Source organism: Coloeus monedula (genome assembly GCF_965178545.1).
Source record: "Coloeus monedula genome assembly, chromosome: 2".
In the NCBI taxonomy this organism is placed as follows: domain Eukaryota; kingdom Metazoa; phylum Chordata; class Aves; order Passeriformes; family Corvidae; genus Coloeus; species Coloeus monedula.
The window spans coordinates 107,685,575-107,703,346 of record NC_138782.1 but is presented as its reverse complement, the minus strand read 5'-3'; the positions used below and the strand labels follow the sequence as shown (position 1 = coordinate 107,703,346).

The 17,772-nt window shown below is 38.5% G+C and overlaps 1 protein-coding gene across 2 annotated transcripts in view; it reads left to right on the top strand.

Moving 5' to 3' along the window:
• NBAS (NBAS subunit of NRZ tethering complex) overlaps positions 1 to 17,515 on the top strand; it is a 165,708-nt gene extending 148,193 nt beyond the window's left edge. For both annotated transcript variants that reach the window (XM_082301743.1, XM_082301742.1), the window contains 3 exons: positions 1,114 to 1,258; positions 7,157 to 7,285; positions 16,760 to 17,515. In XM_082301743.1, coding sequence (XP_082157869.1) covers positions 1,114 to 1,258; positions 7,157 to 7,285; positions 16,760 to 17,035 — 550 coding nt within the window. In that variant the 3' untranslated portion in view covers positions 17,036 to 17,515. The remainder of the gene's footprint in view (positions 1 to 1,113; positions 1,259 to 7,156; positions 7,286 to 16,759) is intronic.
• Positions 17,516 to 17,772: the final 257 nt, after the last annotated feature.

The window sequence follows — 17,772 nt, the reverse complement described above, 5'->3', positions numbered from 1 at the left end:
GAAAGTTTCCCATGTCTTTGGGATGCTGATTACTGACCAGAGAGATTGATGGGGTAATTGATGGGGTAATTTTTAAAATGCCTTTTGTGACTTCTTAAGTTTATGCACAGATGAACATAGAGTTTATGTTATTGTGGCTTAATATAATCATGATAAAAGCTGTGATTGTTCATCATTTTAGCCTGTTGTAGGTGGAAATTGAAATACATCAACTTAGTTTATGTTCGAAAAATGGCAGTGTAGATGTGTTCCGGTGTTGCACTTTGTGCTGTCAGTTAAAAGTGGATTGCTACCCATTTCTGTCAGTACATCCAGTCCTGTATACCTGTATATCCAGCCATTATACCTATTCCTGAAAAAAGTATCCAAAACATCTCCATGATCTACCAAATAATGGCTACAGGTGAAAAAATGTTACAGCAACAAAACTTCACAGTAAACACTGCCTTTGCCATCTTGCATGATGAAATGTGCTTCGATCTACTGTCTGCCATCTGTTTATGTCTGACTCTGTAATGGTGACATAGCATGAAGTTCTGTGTGGAATTAAAAGAACATTTTAAATATGCAAAATAAATGTAACTGTATCCATATCTACTAGCATGTAATTTCACTTTCCTACCCTTTTTGGATGGGCTATGGAGAAAAGCTTATTTCTGTTTGTACTCATTGGACCTGAAAATAAAAATGTGAATCTGGCCGTATTTTTTCCCCTCAGAAGCAAGAGACAGATACTTGAGAAACAGAAGCTGTTAGAATGTGATCAAAGCAAACAAAATTAGGAATGCTAGATTCCTGTCACCCCTCCCTCGATACCACTCTGCTTGGGAAATCAGCTGGTGTTAGGCCAGAAGATCCTGTGCTATTCCCGTTTGATCAGTCTTTATCTGAAATATAGTTCCTCAGGGTTTGTAATAAGCATGCCATAATTCCAAGTAGTTTAAACTTCTTTGTTGCATTGAAAGAGTGATGGCATTACGGACAGTAACTTGTCTCAAAACTTCCATCTTTCTTTCATGAGGTTGTACTTTTAAGTCACACATGAGAAGCAGCCTACAGAAAATGGTGTATGTATATTTATATTCTATATACATCTCTTTTTTTACTGGGCAGATCGTGCACAGATGATAATCCCTGGGTGAAACTGGGGACTGTTATGCTGCAGAGGTGCCCACCTGAGGAAAAGGAGAACACAGGAAATGAAATTTTGAAAATCTGCCGTTCTTTGTATGAGACAAAACACATGCTCCCTGTCAAGGTAAGTTTTAACTTCGGGTATCCTGTTTATGAGTCCTGTTTCAAGGTCCCAGCTACAAGTAAGATGTTGCCATACTGGATCAAGTCCAGTGGAGAGCTAACAGAGAGGCTGAGAACTAAGTTCAATCTGTCTTGAGAAGAGGTGACTGTGGGAGATCATATCTTCAAGTAGTCAAATGAGGAGTGGAGGAATTAGTCTCTTTTCAGAGATGCTCAGTTACAGCACAAGAGGCAATAGAGACATGTTACACCATCAAAATCTCCCATTGCACCCAAGGAAACATTTTTCACCTTTAAAATAGTGAAACAATAGAACAGGTAGATGCCTAGAAGAGACAAGGAGAGTCTGTCTTTGGAGGTATTTAGGACTTGACCGGATCATGTCACAGGCAGTTTGATATTGTTGGACTTGCTTTGAGTTGGAGGCTGGTTGGATTATCTGATCTTTATAGGTCTATTCCAGTATATTATTCTTTAATGTATTTGTAGAAAGGCTTTAATAATCTATTGTCATTTAAGTCAGCGTTGAAAAAACTGTTACTTAAATTATCAGTAATTCTCTTACTAATAAATGCATAAAAATTTAGTGAGGAATCCCTGAAAAACATGGTGATTGAAAAAAACCTTAATATACAAGTAATTAATAACTGTGATTTTCTAACTTGTTTTCCCTAACTATGTATGCATACTTCAATACAAGTACCTCTTTATGTATAAAATCATTGAAGTGTTCTGTATGTAAACACTGTATATTAATGAAGACAGACTGGAAAAGTTCTTAATAAACTTCACACAATTTCAGAGTAGACATGCATATTTTTAGTAAGCTGATTAATCTCCTATAATTATCTTTACACAGTCACTGTCTGTTATAGAAAACAGCTGATGTTAGGAAGAGAAGCAGAATAAAAACAACACATTCTGTTTAAGATACAGACAGGTGGGTGTGTGGGCTTTTTTTGTTTGTTGGGTTGTTTTTTTTTCTAGTCCAACACACTGATCTGAGTCAAGTTCAGAACTCTATGTAAAACACTATTCCAGAAGGTGGCAGTAAGCTGAAATGATAAATACATTTATTAATTTATTCATCCCACCAGAACTCTTTAGTGGAACGCAGGTCTCTGTATCCCTGGGACTGGTATAATTATATGTAGCTTTTCTTTATAAGGTGTTGAAATAATGCATTATAGCTTGTAAACTAACAATCTTAATGTGCATAGGAGTAGCTGAACTTTGTCAGTAGAATGTTCTGCCTCACCTCAGTGATCCAGGGAGGTAAACCCCACTGAGTGTCACTGTCATACAGCACTCAGTTCACCAGGTTCTCCTCGAGAAGGGTCATGGTTTGCCTTTCTCTTAGTTGAGTAAACTTTTTCTTCATCTCCGTGACATGTCACTCTTCACACACAGTTTTGGTATTGGTAGACAGCTTTGGTTGGAGGTGCCTTCCTCTGGTATTTTTTTAATGGTACAGGATGTCAGAAGAGCCCACCATGTAAGTATGAATATACAGGTACAGATATGAAGTTACTGTGTTCTTCAAGCTTTAAATGTCTTACTGATGTAAAATACATTTTTTATGGCTAGAACGCTGTGCAGTAACAAAGAGTTGCACTAAAATGTGTAGTTGTACAGTTACCTACAAACACAGGCTGTACTCCTGTAAGTCATTACTTGGGAAGACAGGGGAATAACATCTACAAATGTAAGTAATTTATTTGTATATATGGCTACAGTACTTAAGTGCTCAAATGTCAGATTTGCAGTCGTGTGACTGAATAAGATGAAAATCTGATCACTGACAATTAACCTGTGTAGATGATTTCACATTTCAGTAAATACACTGATTAAGAAGACAGATCTGGAATGATGGAATTCTAAAAACTGAAACCAGTTAATTATCATTAATAACATTTGCCATTCAAGTTCTCTGCCATTACAACCTTGCCAAGTTCAAAGGCTGTAATGGAAAACACATGTAACTTCAAGTCATATGGTCTAGAAGTTAGAAAAACCGTCTTTGGATATAATCATGAAGGGTTTCACTCTTTTTTTCATTCCATATCCTACTAGTCTATCTAGTTTTTAAGCCAAGTTCTTTTTTTTTTTAAATGTCTTTTGGAAAATTACATAGCTTTAATCTTTGTATCTATGTGTGTGTTTGCTTTGGGGGGGGTATTTTTGTGGGGTTTTTTTGTTTATTTGTTTGTTTTGGGCTTTAATTTGCATTATTCAATGGATAGATATTTCCATTCCTTTTAGTGGAAAAAAACATTGTTTTATTTGCCTGGAAGACACATGTTTGGATTGCCCAACATCTGCACTGCCTGATTAATCTCTCTAGAAGGGATAAATCCTTCTCCCCCTGGTAATGGTAAAAATGTGACTCCTCTGAATATCTCATGTTGTTCTATCAGCCTGTGGGTCATGTGTCAGTTAACATGGGAGAATGCATGTAGTCCCTTATCTGTAATCACCCTGGGGTCCTAGTGGCTATGAGATACTTATCTCCCAGAATAACACAGCAGCCAGTTGGTCTCCTTTTTTCTAATTTTTGTAGCTAGTTTTTCCTGGGATTTATATTGATTTTACATTGTGTGATTTTGTTCATGCATGGTTGTGTCTGCTCATTTTCTTCAGATAATGTTGAGTTTAAATGCTGCTTTTCAGTCTGCTTTTAGCCTCTCTAGATGTAATGCTGTCTGTATTCATTATCCAGCCCTTCAAGCCATTCATGAAAATACTGAATAATACTGGACCCAAAACAGGCTCCTATGACATATGGCTTATTTGCCTCACTGGTGTCATGGTGAACCATTGATAACTAGATAGAAGACAAAAGTTACCTTACAAAAGTTTAAACTAAATCCTGGTAGTTCAGGTTTTGAATTGGGCCTTCTGTTGACCCTCTCACAGGTAACATCAAACCCCTTCTAAGCAGAGCCTCTCATGGCAGGCAGCTGACACTTGAATGCTTTCAAGTGCTCACTGTGGAATAGAAACCTACTTACGTTGTTCTGAGAAGTGCTGTGGGTGATGACTTCCCTCTTGGGCTCGGGTTTTCAATTCCTGTCCAGAGCAGCCCTTCAATCATTAGTGGCAGTGATACAAGTTGATACTTGTACTGTTTGGACAGTCTTTAGTGGCTGGCAAGCTGTCAAGTCCCTTCCTGTGGAAAAAGAAATGCAGTTGTTGGAATGTGTATTTCTACTTCAAAAGAGATTATGACTTCTTCTGTACTTGGGCATGGTAGTTAAGACTGAGTATGTCTGCTAGACATGCTACCATCAGGCAGAAAGTTATTCAACTTGTTGAGCTGGTTTTGAGAGGAGAATGTTACCAAGCATGGTAAAATTGCTGCTTTGCTCAGATTATGTATTTTGTGACTCTCAGAATTTGTTTTTCTGAATATAAGTTGCATCTATTGCTGTGAATACACATTTTCAAGAAAAGAGGAGGTGTAGAGCAAATCCATAACTTTTCATTAAGTAAGTTTGCTGGAAGGTATGCAGCTCAAAAGAAACACAGTGGAATATGAAATTAACAGAAGTTTAATAAGCATATGAACGATCAGACAAAGCTTAATGTATTTATTTAGTCTTCTTATTCCTTGATCGATGTCATATGATTCACAACAAGCATGCCCATGCCACTAAATTGGGAGGAGCTGTTGACTGCAAAGAGACCTGGACAAATCACAGGAATAGGCAATCACCAACCATGTGGAGTTTAACAAGGGAAAGTGCTGGATTCTGCACCTGGGATGGAGCAGCTCTGGATGCACAGACAGACTGGGCAATGAGAGGCTGGACAGCAGTGCCACAGAAAGGGACCTGGGGGTCCTGATCAAAGGAAAGTTTAATCTGAGTCAGCAGTGCCCTGGCAGCCAGGAGGGACATCCCTGTCCTGGGGGCATCAGGCACAGCATCGCCAGCCGGGCAAGGCAGGGGATTGTCCCCCTGTGCTCTGCACTGGGGCGGCCTCACCTCGAGTGCTGGGGGCAGTTTTGGGTGCCAGAATACATGAAAGACATTGAGCTATTAGAGAGAGTCCAAAGGAGGATGGTGCAGAGCCTTAAGGGGAAGCCGTATGAGGAGTGGCTGAGGGTACTGGATCTGTTCAGCCTGGAGGAGACTGAGGGGAGACCTCATTGCAGTTACAGCTTCCTCGTGAGGAGAAGAGAAAGGACAGACATTGATCTCTTCTCTGTGGTGAGCAGGGACAGGACCTGAGGGAATAGCCTGAAGTTGTGTCAGGGGAGGTTTAGGTTGGAGATCAGGAAAAGGTTTTTCACCCAGAGGGTGGTCGGACACTGGAACAGCTCCCCAGGGAAGTGGTCACAGCACCAAGACTGACAAGAGCTCAAGAAGCATTTGAACAATGCTCTCAGCCACATGGTGTGACTCTTGGCAATGGTCCTGTGCAGGGCCAGGAGTTGGCCTCAATGATCCTTGTGGGTCCCTTCCAACTCAGCATACTCTCTGATTCTAAGCATTGACCATCAGTAGCAGTACTGAATACAAGTTTAAAGGAACAAGTCTGAGTAAGAGAAGAAGCCTTGCCTTAGTGACTCAGAGCTTAGTGTGGTGGAATATATTCTTCTAGGCTGTGTTTCTTTAAGATGTAAACTGAGAAAAGACTGAACAAGTACAGCCAGAGAGCTCCCTGTCCCAAGCAAAGTCAGGTGTCTGTGCAGTAAATTGCAATTGGAATATTTAACATCTCATCTTCAAATAATTTTTAGGCTTTTAGGCTCACAGCTACTGGAACTGTGCTACTAAACGTGTGGATCATCTTGGTCATTAAATTGTTACAGTTATCATTAAACTTCAAAAGACATAAAAAAATACATGACTTGCATTCTCTCAGCTTAGTATTTAGTTGATGAACTCCTTTGACAATTGCTCTGAAATTGTTGGGAGTCAAACAGAGAGCATCTCTTAAGAGATGGATAGCATTTTCAATGTAACTGCCATACAACATCCAGAGTCCCTAGTGTAAAGGGCCTTGGAAAACGGGACATCTCTGATGGGCCTCATTGGGAAGTGGTTGTGACAAGCAACCTAAATTCTCAGAAATGACAGAAAGGGAAAGGGAAGTTGCAATTTGGTTTATAATATAATTCGTCTGTTTGAATACTTTTTGATGTATAAATGAACAAATCACTGCAGTATTGAGGAAAATAAAACAACTCAAAAATTACATGTAGGACGTGTTGTTTGGTTGTTTAATTAAGGGACAGGGTAAAGTTTTGGAAGTGCACAGTAGATTTGTTTAGGGATTTTTTGTTTTTATTTTAGAAGATATTTTCTGGTCAGTTTTGTCTTGAAGTGTGATGCTAAATTTATGCTGTATTATAAAATACAGGAAACTAGATGAATGACAGAAAGTTAATTTGCTAAACTTTAATTGTCTATAAAATACTGTATAAAATTTGGAAACTTTTTGCAACAGAAGCATTATTGAACTCTGGTATGTACTGTTATTTCCTCTTTATTTTGTTCTACTTTTCTGATTGCGTAATTGAGTTACGGAATTGTCACAGGTGTCTGTCAAAAGTTTCTTCCTGTGCTTTGCAGTATTTCAGTAAGCACAAATATATCAGTCCCAGAGAGCTGTGATTGCTCTGTTATTTTTTTCAGTAAAAGTCCTGGTTGTAATGGTGATTCAGTACCTGCCTTGTCTTAATCTAACAAATGCTGCACTTTAACCAGTATTGCACATTTTTAAAAATCTGTTCTTTCAGGTTTCCAAAGAGGTGTTTCCAACAGGGAATTCATTTGTTGTGGAAGTGTGGTTTTCATTTTGCATTTGACATAAAATTTTCATAAATTTTATTGTGAATGATGATGTGAGTATCTCCAGAGATCACACTGAGAGAGTTTACTTTTTATTTCAGTGTATAAAAGAATTATGTTTGCTGCTGCTTAACCAGTCCCTCCTGCTGCCATCCCTGAAACTGCTGGTAGAAAGCAAAGACCAAGACCTTCATGCTGTGGCACTGGAGCAGATAACAGCTGTTGCTAAGGTATGAACAGTTGAATGAACCACCTTTCAGAGGCTGAGGTAATAAGTTAGCTCTTTTATGTTCATGTAGGAAGCAGAGACTACTGAGACACTTAGCATTATTACTGTTTTCCACAGCTATTGTGTCCACAGTGAGCAGTAGCACAGGGCTGGTAAGAGCTTTTATACATGAGGTGATTAAACCTCATAGCACTTCCTTTAAATTACTTAGTATGCTCTTTTAAGTCAATGTGGTGGAAGAGAAACTGTTCAGTTATATGAAATTGATTGTTACCTCTGTGTTCATATTCCCTCACTTTGGGGTTAAGTGATAGCAGTATGTCAGATGATTTAGCTTGTTTCTGACAACTGTGGCATCTGTATACACTTGGAGAGCTGTTGTGTCACTGGTTTTGTTGTGATGGTATGTTTGGGGAGTTCCATGCCATTCTAAACAGACTTGATTCCATACTGTAGTGAGTTTCTGGGGAAAAAACCTAAATGCTGTCTTTTTCTTTGGACAAGAACTGAAAGATGTTACTGTATATTTGTCAATTGCTATATAACATTACATTACTGTCTTTTCCCTGTGTATTTGCTTTTCAGCAAGTAAGAAGGAACACCTAAAAGGATGGAAGTCTCTAGGCAAAAGCATTATATCTTTGTTCTGAAAGCCAAGCTGGGTTTAAAACTTTTTGAAGCTCTTAATTGAACTTTTGCATGTGCAGCCTAACTTTCTTGGGCTTTATGTTAGCTGTGGTCTGCGATCTAACATTCCACTGCACAAAAGAAGGAACCAATTGTCTCTGACCTTTTCATGAAAGAGAATGGCTTTCTCCTCTGACTGAATTGACTGCACTGATAATTTCCTGAATTACAATATTTAGGTAGGAAAGCCTCATCTCTAATATTTCTGAATTGTGCACCATATCTTAGGGAGCTTTTGGTTGTGTATTACGATACAAAATAAAAATTGATGTTATATTTTCCATGTGGTATTTCACAATGAAACTGCCCACATAGAAACAAATGAAGCCATATGTCTTTCTAAAACAAGTATCCTCCAAACACAAAAGCTTTGAAAATGTGATTTGTAGGAATTCAGATTAAAATGATAACTTCTTTTAGGGATACCCTCTGTTCTAGTTGTATTGATTGCCCCAAAGTTTTCAGATTCCTTGGTTGTTACAAACTGTGCAAATCATATCCCCTACTTTCACACTATTCTCTTTTAACCAGGAAAGATATTCTCCATCCTCTTCTTCCCAGGATTCTCCCTTAAGTCTCTCTTCATCACTTACTCCTACTCATGTGCTATGTCCTTCCTTTTTATGCATATTGTATTTCAGAAGCTTTCTCTTTTTACATCCTTTGGATAGTTTAAGAAATGATCTATCTCCTTTCCAGAACTGGTGAAGACTAGCCAGAGGAGTAATGGATCTGGAAGCATAAGGCTCCATTTCACATATTGCTAATTTTCCTTCGAAAGGGCTTTATTACTAAAATGGAAGAAGCACTACCTTTTTTAACATGTTCTCTATGAAAATTTGAAACAGTAGAATGGAAGGTAGCAGGACATATTACATGTAACACACATCTGCTTCTAGCAAAATTCTAATGGCATTGTTAGCATCCAGTTTGAATTTGGAGTGTTTGCTAGTAGAGTTTGGTATCTAAGCTAAGAACACATAGGTGTTCCTATTCCCTTTCTTTTACACCAATAAACCACAAATTGTCTGATTTTTTTACAAAAAATAATTGCATAAATATTAACCACCAAAACAATAGTACATTGATAGTTTTCTTTTACCACCTGCAATTTTAGATTTTATTTCTACAAAGCAAGGCTTTTTTGTAACTTTTAAGCAAGATTATTTCACTGAAAAGCAAGCACAAATCTGATACATGCATGCACTTTCTCAACTCTCTGTTCTTGTTAGGCTCTCAAAATTGACTTTTTTGTTAACAGATGAAAGCTGCTGTATAAGTGACTAATTCTGAAGCTTGTCAGCAGGAATTACTGTCCGAGTACATTTTATTTAACTATTTTAAAAGCATAATGCTGTGCAGTAGCATTTTCTGAATGCTTACTAATTGTACTGCTCTCTTAACTGGCCATTTCTTTCTAGTGTGCTCCAGCTTTCAGTTTCCTACACTGATTACATTATATTGGAGTTTTAGGGCCAGGAACCTTATTAGCTTCTTGCTAGTATAAAGCACTTCGTACACCTGTGCATGCCCAAAATAATATTCTTTTTGGCTTTCTTATACAGGAGGCAGCTTGATAAGCTATTTCTAATTCTTCCTTCTATATTCAGTATTAATTTGAGCACACAGTTCTGTAAGAGTGCTGAATAACCTAGAATTCTCAGAGCAGTTAGCTTTGGTCTAATGTTTCACTTTAAGTCAGTGAAGATTTAACTATTGACTTTATTACATCAGGCATAGAGCTCAGCCAGTACTTTGAATGGGACAGTGTTAGAAAAGCAGCAAGTACAGAAAAGTGCTGTACTAATTGTAAAAGCTGTTCTTATATTGTGTAAAAAGTACCTCTTCCTCCTTGTTTTATATGCATCTCTCACGAGTACATTATTTGCTGCTGTACTAAAAGTGCATATATTACTTAGCTATGGCAATGTTGTCTATTCAGTATAATTTTCTATGCCTGCTTTTTAAAAAACAGTATTCTGACTGTTAATGCTTTTTGTAAAATTCTTAATGAATTTTTCATATGAAGGCTGTTTCTGCTTACATGAAACACGAAACAGACAAATAACATCTGACAGAGGGGAATCACAGCTATTGATTCCCTGATCCAGTGCTAACACAGCTCACAAACATGGCTGCGAGAAAAATACAGCACTTGCTTGCTGATAGGATGTATTAGTTAGCCATTTGTTGTATGTTGCTGACAGCTTTATGGATGTTTACAGTTAAAGATGATGCTGAAGTGCTGATACTGGGAATTGTACAGCTTTTGCCTGTAATAAACCAACCAAGTTTTTGCGTAAGCTTTTTTTGAAATTGCAGACCCCTCTTTTATTGTGTATTTTTTAATGAATTGCTACTTGCCTTTTCTGAGTAACAGAAATAACTATTCTTCTGCTGTGTTGCATAGTGTGTAATTTAAAAAAATCAGTTTACTTAAATAACCTTATTACTGCCAATAAGCCCTTAAAAGTCAGATTGTTTTTGAGAGGGGTTTCAGTGTTGTCTGTGCACTTGGTTATCTTTCAGAGATGAAAACTGATTTTTATCCATCTGACAGAGCAAATAAGTATTCTATTGCCTGTTGGTACCTATCATGTTAAAACAGCTAACAAGTGGGGGTTAATATAAGCAGTGCAAATACTTGTTCAATCAATACTTTTAATAGAAACTGGCACCAGAAAAATGTTGTAGTCTGAAATAATACCTTAGTTCCATTTGCATGTTATAATTTCAGTGATGAAGTACTGAGTCTACCTTTGTAACATGTTTTACTGAAAAATGTAATATGAAAAATCACAAATATTATGGGGAATAATGGAATTTCTAGTGTTCTCCAGTGTATGCCATTTCTGACTACTCACTTAATGGGACTTAATCTTTAAAAGAAATAGTTAAATTTTGTGTAAGGTAATGGTGATTATGATAAAATAGCTTTCTCTAGTTTATTTTTCCAGGATTTTTTATGTCACTGGTTTCTTTTCCCCTTATTTATTTGTTCTATAGATATATACTCCAGGAAGGAGTAAAATGAAAAGCATTTTTATCTCCAGTAGTATTAGAGAAGGGACTACTCCATGAAACAGCAGTTTCAGTTCTTTACTGCTGTTCAGTCATCAGCAGCTCTTACCTTTCGTAACTTGTGGATTTTATAATGCAGAAGTTACAGGTGAAATATTGCCTCTTGGTAATATCAGAACCTCTGGACACCTGCACAAACAATGCTGATGGGGAATTGGATCATCTGGTTCCAAACCCTGCATGGGCAGGGACACCTTCCACTAGACCAGGCTGCTTGAAGCCCAACCTGGCCTTGAACACTTCCAGGACTGGGGCGTTCACAACTCTTCTGGGCAACCTGTTCCACCCTCACAGTGAAGAATTTCTTACTAACACTAAATCTAAACCAACCCTCTTACTGGCTGGTTTGGTTGATTTAGATTGGATATTTCCTCTTGTCCTATCACTCCATGCTCTTGTAAAACATTCCTGTCCAGCTCTCTTGTACTGAAAGGCTGTTATATGGTCTCCCCAGAGCCTTTTCTTCTCCAGGCTGAAAACCCCAATTCTGTCAGCCTGTCTTCATAGGAGGTGTGCTCCAGCCCTCCTAAGATTGTCTTCATGACCTTCTCTGTACCAATTCCAACAAGTCCATGGCTTTCTTGTGCTGGAGGACCCACACCTGGATGCAGTACTCCCAAGTGCTCTTATGACAGCAAAGGTACCACTTGAATGCCTACACTTCAATGCTTGAAAGTAGGTATTAGCCAATACTGAAATAGGAAAGCCAAGGGAGAAAAGTCAGTTCTCCCTTAATGAAATTATCCCCATTAGATCTTTTACTTGCAGTCATGGACATTGTGTGTGAGCATCATGCTAAATCTACACTGTCAAGTTCTGCTGAAGGAGAGTTGGATATGAAAAGTGAAAGCTGCTCCCGTTTAAACCCTCCAGATTTTACTCTAATGAAAAATTTAGCACCCTTAGCATGGAGTTCTAGATAGGCGTAATGATTTTTCTCTGACATATACACTCTGATTTTGTCATTATTGTGGGTCATAGTTTATTCACACAGTATGGAAAGTGGTTGGGTGTTAATTTATGCAGAAGATACCTGCACCTCTGAGACCTGCTTAGACTGCAGTCAGCTGCATTCCTATCACTGGAACAGTGATTCTGGGATTAGCAATAGTCTTAGTTTTATGGCCTACTTAGGGTCTTGGGATAGCAAGGGCTCTGCATCTGCAGGCAGATCAGAAGTGATTCATTAGTAAGATCCTGACTGAGCTGTCTGCCCAGAAAAAACCAGCTTTTTAAACTGGGATAATAAGGTGGTTGGTTTTTTACTTGCTGGGTTTTACTGTCTTACAGACTCAAAAGAGTGATTTTGAAAATGAAAATGTAGTGTGTTTAGCAGTCTGGATCTGCTGTTGGCTAATATTTGGTATGTATGGCAAGCAAAAATAACTCTGGAGGTTGATTTCCATTAATATTTTTTTAAATGTAAGATTTTGACGATCAAAATTCCATCTGGAACAGCAACCTGGCTCGAACAGATGGAATAATTACAAGTCTAGTGAGGAGTACAAATAGGGCAGATGCACAGGCTCTTTCTTTGAAATACTGCATTCCAAACTTTTGGTTATTTTTAGCTGTATACATCTGCTAATTAATTGCCGGTGGTTTTCTTTCTTGGTTTTGTGCAATTTCTCCTTAAACTTGGATGAGCTTTTACATCTTACAGTATAATTTGACAGAGAATTCAACAGTGAAAAAAACCTTTTTTTTAATTTTCTCGTAATCTGATCCCACTAGATTAATTTGATGTTTCATTTTTTTTTTTCTTAATGAGGTAATGTTTTTAATTAATCCCTCCATAATTTTAGTCATGTTGCTTTCTGCCCTATGCCATCCAGGCCATCTCTTTTTTTAGATGAGAGTCATCATTTTGCTGAGCAATTTCCTGCATAAAAAACATACTAGACTTTCTATGGTGTATTTTTAAAAAAATACATGCTTTGTGTGTTTGCCTTTTATATTGTTTTAGTAATTTTTTTTACTTTAATGCTTGTTGTTCTGATCTAAAATGAATTGTAAATAAATGTAGTCTTAAGCTACATTTATGTTGATTTAATTTAAAAAAATCTTACAGTTCTATTTAAGCAGAGCTGTTCAGTATAAGCTGAACAGTATAAGGTGTCTTAATTAAGGTTTGTAAACATGTATCAATTCATTGACAATCTCTGTAGGTTGTTATTTTTATTTAAACTAATGACTAGAAATGTCTCTACATGTGCAGTTCATACCCAAAAAGTTGACATGATCTGGAGTTGTAAGACTGATAAATAGTCAATTGAGCTTTCCTTGCTGCCTGTTTTTAAATGCAATTCTCATTAAACCTTGGTGTTTTTGTGTTCTTCCCACACCTGCCAGACTCTGCTTAGACTGACCAAAGGATGGTGGAATAGACAGTGGCCTTAAGTGCATGAAATGCATTCACAGGGTCCAGTTGCCATCATGTGTCTCCATCCAGTTGCCTGGAGACAACTAAATTACAATGGTGTCCTCTTCCTGACCAGGTCTTCAGTTTGCAAGGCAGAAAATGGGAAATGTTAATCAATTTAAATCTGCCAATCTATTTGGGTCTAAGGATAAGCTATGGGGTACAACTCAAGAGCCTTTTTGTGAGCTGTTTTGTAATGTGTGAAACCACACTGATCATTTCTTTGTGAGTGCAGACAAGTTTCTCTGCTTGTGTGTTGCATGGGCATCTTCATCCCCATAGCATAGTTCAGATGCTTAATGGTTTATGCTAGGAAAGGTGGTCTTCCAGATTAGTTTCTCTCCATGTTGTAGGTTTTTTGTATAGGAAATCACACTAATCTATAGCACTTTTCCTTAACTGAATAGTAACCTAAAAAATTTTAAATTAAACCTTGCATCTGCTGTCAGTCTCACTGCTGTAATTACTGTTTGCATTTTATGTTCATAAAATCAAACAGTGAAGTCCTGTGTAAAGTTCCATCCTACATACAGGTTAAGAATAGAGAACACAGAGCTTCAAGGTGGGAGAGAATATCCCTTCAGCCTCTCATTTCAGAAGAGATGGCAGCTGTTTGGATAATGGCTTAGTATGCTGTGTGGTGTGCTGCAAGATGCCAACGCTAGAAATTTTGGAATCAGAATTGTTTCGGTTAGAAAATACCTGTGAAGTCTCACTGAGTCCAACTGTTACCCACCACTGCAAAGTCCACTCTAAACCACGTCTCAGCCACTTCCCTGGACAACCTGTTCCAATGCTTGACAACTGTTTCTATAAAGAAATTTTGCCTAGTATCTAAACCTCCTCTGGCACCACCTGAGGATGCTTCCTCCTGTCCTGTCACGTGTTAATTACGAGAACAGGCTGACTCCCATCTTGCTGTAACCTCCTTTCAGGCAGTTGTAGAGAGTGATAAATGTTTCCCCGAGCCTCCTTTTCTCCAGTATGATCACCCCCAGATCCCTCAGCAGCTCCTCATATGGCTCACTCTCTAGGCCCTTCACCAGCTCCATTGCCCTTCTCTGGATATGCCCCAGCCCCTCAATGTCTTTCTTGCAAGTGTGGGGCCCAGAACTGGACACAGGATATGAGGTGCAGCTTCACCAGTGCCCAGTACAGGGGGACAATCACTGCCCTGGTCCTGCTGGTCGCACTATTTCTGATAAAAGCCAGGATGCCACTGGCCTTCATGGCCACCTGGGCACACTCTGGCTCACGTTCAGCTGCTTGTTGACCCATTTTATTTAATGATCAGCCTGTCTTCATCAGGAAAACATTTCTGTAGTTAACTTTTGGCAGTTATTAAATAATTAAAGACTCAGGTTGGATAGCCTAAAGGCTGGAAATCCCTACAGTTCTTAGAACTGTTTTGTAAACTGGACCTTGTGCTGTGCTAATGAGATCAAAAATGGCTTAGTTTCAACTGTAAAGTGTCACTGCCAAATCACCCTGTATACAGTAGTCACATCTTGTGGTCCTGTGTAGCAGTTGAATTGGTCTTCAAGGGTGCTAAATCACTGTTTCACAGGGTGTTTATTACTTGCTGGTACCTAATACATTAATTTTTATGGAAAATGAAGCAGAGAGTAACCAGACAATTTTTTTTTTGCTTTTAAACGTTGAGGTAGTTTTTTAAATGTATCATAATTTTATTAGTTTATTTGTAACTTGATATGGTGCAGTAATTGAAAACTGATTACTGTCTACCCCTCCTTTGGTCCTTTTTTACCATAGAATCACAGAATGGTTTGGGTTCCAATCCCCCTGCCATGGACAGGGACACCTTCCACTAGACCAGGTTGCTCAAAGCCCCATCCAACCTGACCTAGAAACACTCCCAGGAATGGGGTACCTACAACTTTTCTGGATGATTTGTGCCAGTGCCTTGCTACCCGTACAGTAGATAAATTATTGCTAATACCTAATCTAAACCTGCCCTGTTACAGTTTTGTTTTTTTTCCTTGTCCTGTCACACCATGCCCTTGTAAAAAGTCCCTCTCTATCTCTCTTGTAGCCCCTTTTAGGTACTGGAAGGTGTTATAAGGTCTCTCTGGGGCCTTAACATTTCCAGACTGTCTCCCTCTGTCTTCATAAGAGAGGTGCTCCTGCCCTCTGATCATCCTGGCAGCCTCCTCTGAACTCTCTTCAACAGGTCCATGTCTTTATGTTGGGGGTCCCAGAGCTGAATGCATCACTGCAGGTTGAGGGAGCAGAGGGACAGAATCCCCTCCTTTGCCCTGCTGCCCACGTTGCTTTGGACACAGCCCAAGATACAGTTGGCTTTCTGGGCTGCAAGGGCACATGCACAGGTCATGCTGACTTTCTTGTCTACCAACATCCCCAAGTCCTTCTCCTCAGGGCTGCCCTCAATCCATTCTCTGCTCAGCCTGTACTTGTGCCAACCCAGATGCAGGGCCTTGCACTGGGACTTGTTGAACTTCATGAAGATGGCACAGGGCCACCTCTCAAGCTTGTCAGTGTCCCTGTGGGGGGGATCCCTTCCTTTTTTGTTTGTATGTAGTTGTTCAATTGTGCTTCCTTAAATGATAAGTTAACAAAGCACTGTATTTCAAAGAACCCAGGAAGGACATACCAAAATTAACTGAAATACTATAGTGTTACTTGTAAAGCTACAGACAAGATTCTCAAGAGAGTATTCTGCTCTCATATATCAAGTAACCATATTTTTTCAGGCATCCAGGGTGTCTCTCAGAGGTAGCAGCTCTGTGCTTCACATCTTTTAATATATTATATATTCTTTCAAAAATCTCATCCTTGCTGTGAGTGCTGATTGAGTCTGTGAATATTGCCTGTTATATTAACATGTGAAATGTAATGTACTATATTAATATAAAGTGACCAAAATTTAATATACTCTGCTCTGACCTTCCTTAAGAGTGTCATTCTTGATATAGAGCTAAATGGTGTGACCTGTGCTGCACTGGGACTTAAAAAACCTGTGAGAAGTCTATAAAGCTGGTGATGTAATCCCAAACTGTTAAGCATTCTTATTCCTTAACTTTGTGCAGGTCAAATATTTATATTAATGTGGTAGACTGTTAAAGACATACCTTTACATATTCTGACATATGCAAAGCGTGTATCCCTGTAGTTAATCCATGGGGAGGACTCCTCTAACTTTGAAGGTCACACTGTACAGTCAGAACCATCATCATAACATGTTCTGGCTGATGGCTGGATCTGGTAATTAATTTTTAATTACTTTGAATTTCTCTTTCTTTGTAGGTTGATGATTCCACTTGTGATGCTGAAATACTCTCCTTGATCCTCAATGCTAAGTTGGTGGTGAAGTGCATGTCCACTGCCTTCTGCCCACGCCTTATTGACCACCTCCTGGCTAACCAGGGACAGGGAGGCTGGGATGTGGAGGAAATTGCAAAACAGCTGAAAGAAGCAGGGTTCAGTGCAGAAGCTGGGTCCCTCCTGATGGCTCATCGAGGGACCCATCCTGCACTCAGGACTTTTACTGCTGCCCTCCAGGCTGTTCAGCATTGGATCTGAACATGTTGGGTTTATCATCTCTCTGCCTTTTTGCTGGAGATCTTACACAAAAGGGAGAAATTGTTGTTCCAGTGAAGTAACAAAGTAAGTTATTACCTACATTTTGTAGAAAACACATAGCACACAGTAACTTCCCATATGCTTCTAATTGTTTAAAAAAACCTATTGGTGCAGACTGTATCATTAGCAAAGCATTGCATCTGATCATCCTTTCAGATCAACGTTAAATGGTTACACTCGGTTACATATAAATGAAACATTAGTAAGGCAGCAGGTTATATACAATTTGTCTTAATTTCTGTAAGTAATTTACTCTTGTCATAATGTAAAACTAATGTAAAAATATAATTATAAAGATATATATGGAGCAAAAAAAAGTCACAAGAGTGATTTTTGAGACTTTCAAAACCTTAAAATTAGTATTGTGCAATGTTGTTATCACAGCTTTTGTTTGCAATAAATAAAATATTTTGCATTTAATGTACTGTCTCTTCTTTCAGCCTTTTAGATAAATATTTTCTTTCTTCAGCCCCTTTTGCTGAAATTCCTGTCTCTCCTTAGTGATGTTTATTCATGAGGACAAGCTGAAGTTTAAGAGGTATTTTTCTCCTCTGTTTGGGAAACCCCATCTCAAATCCGGAACATTTTTGGTACCTTTTGTGAATGTATTTTCAAAGTATTTGCTTATATTTTCCCTAAGTTCTGAAAAATTGGATAAATGTGTATATTTGCAAAAT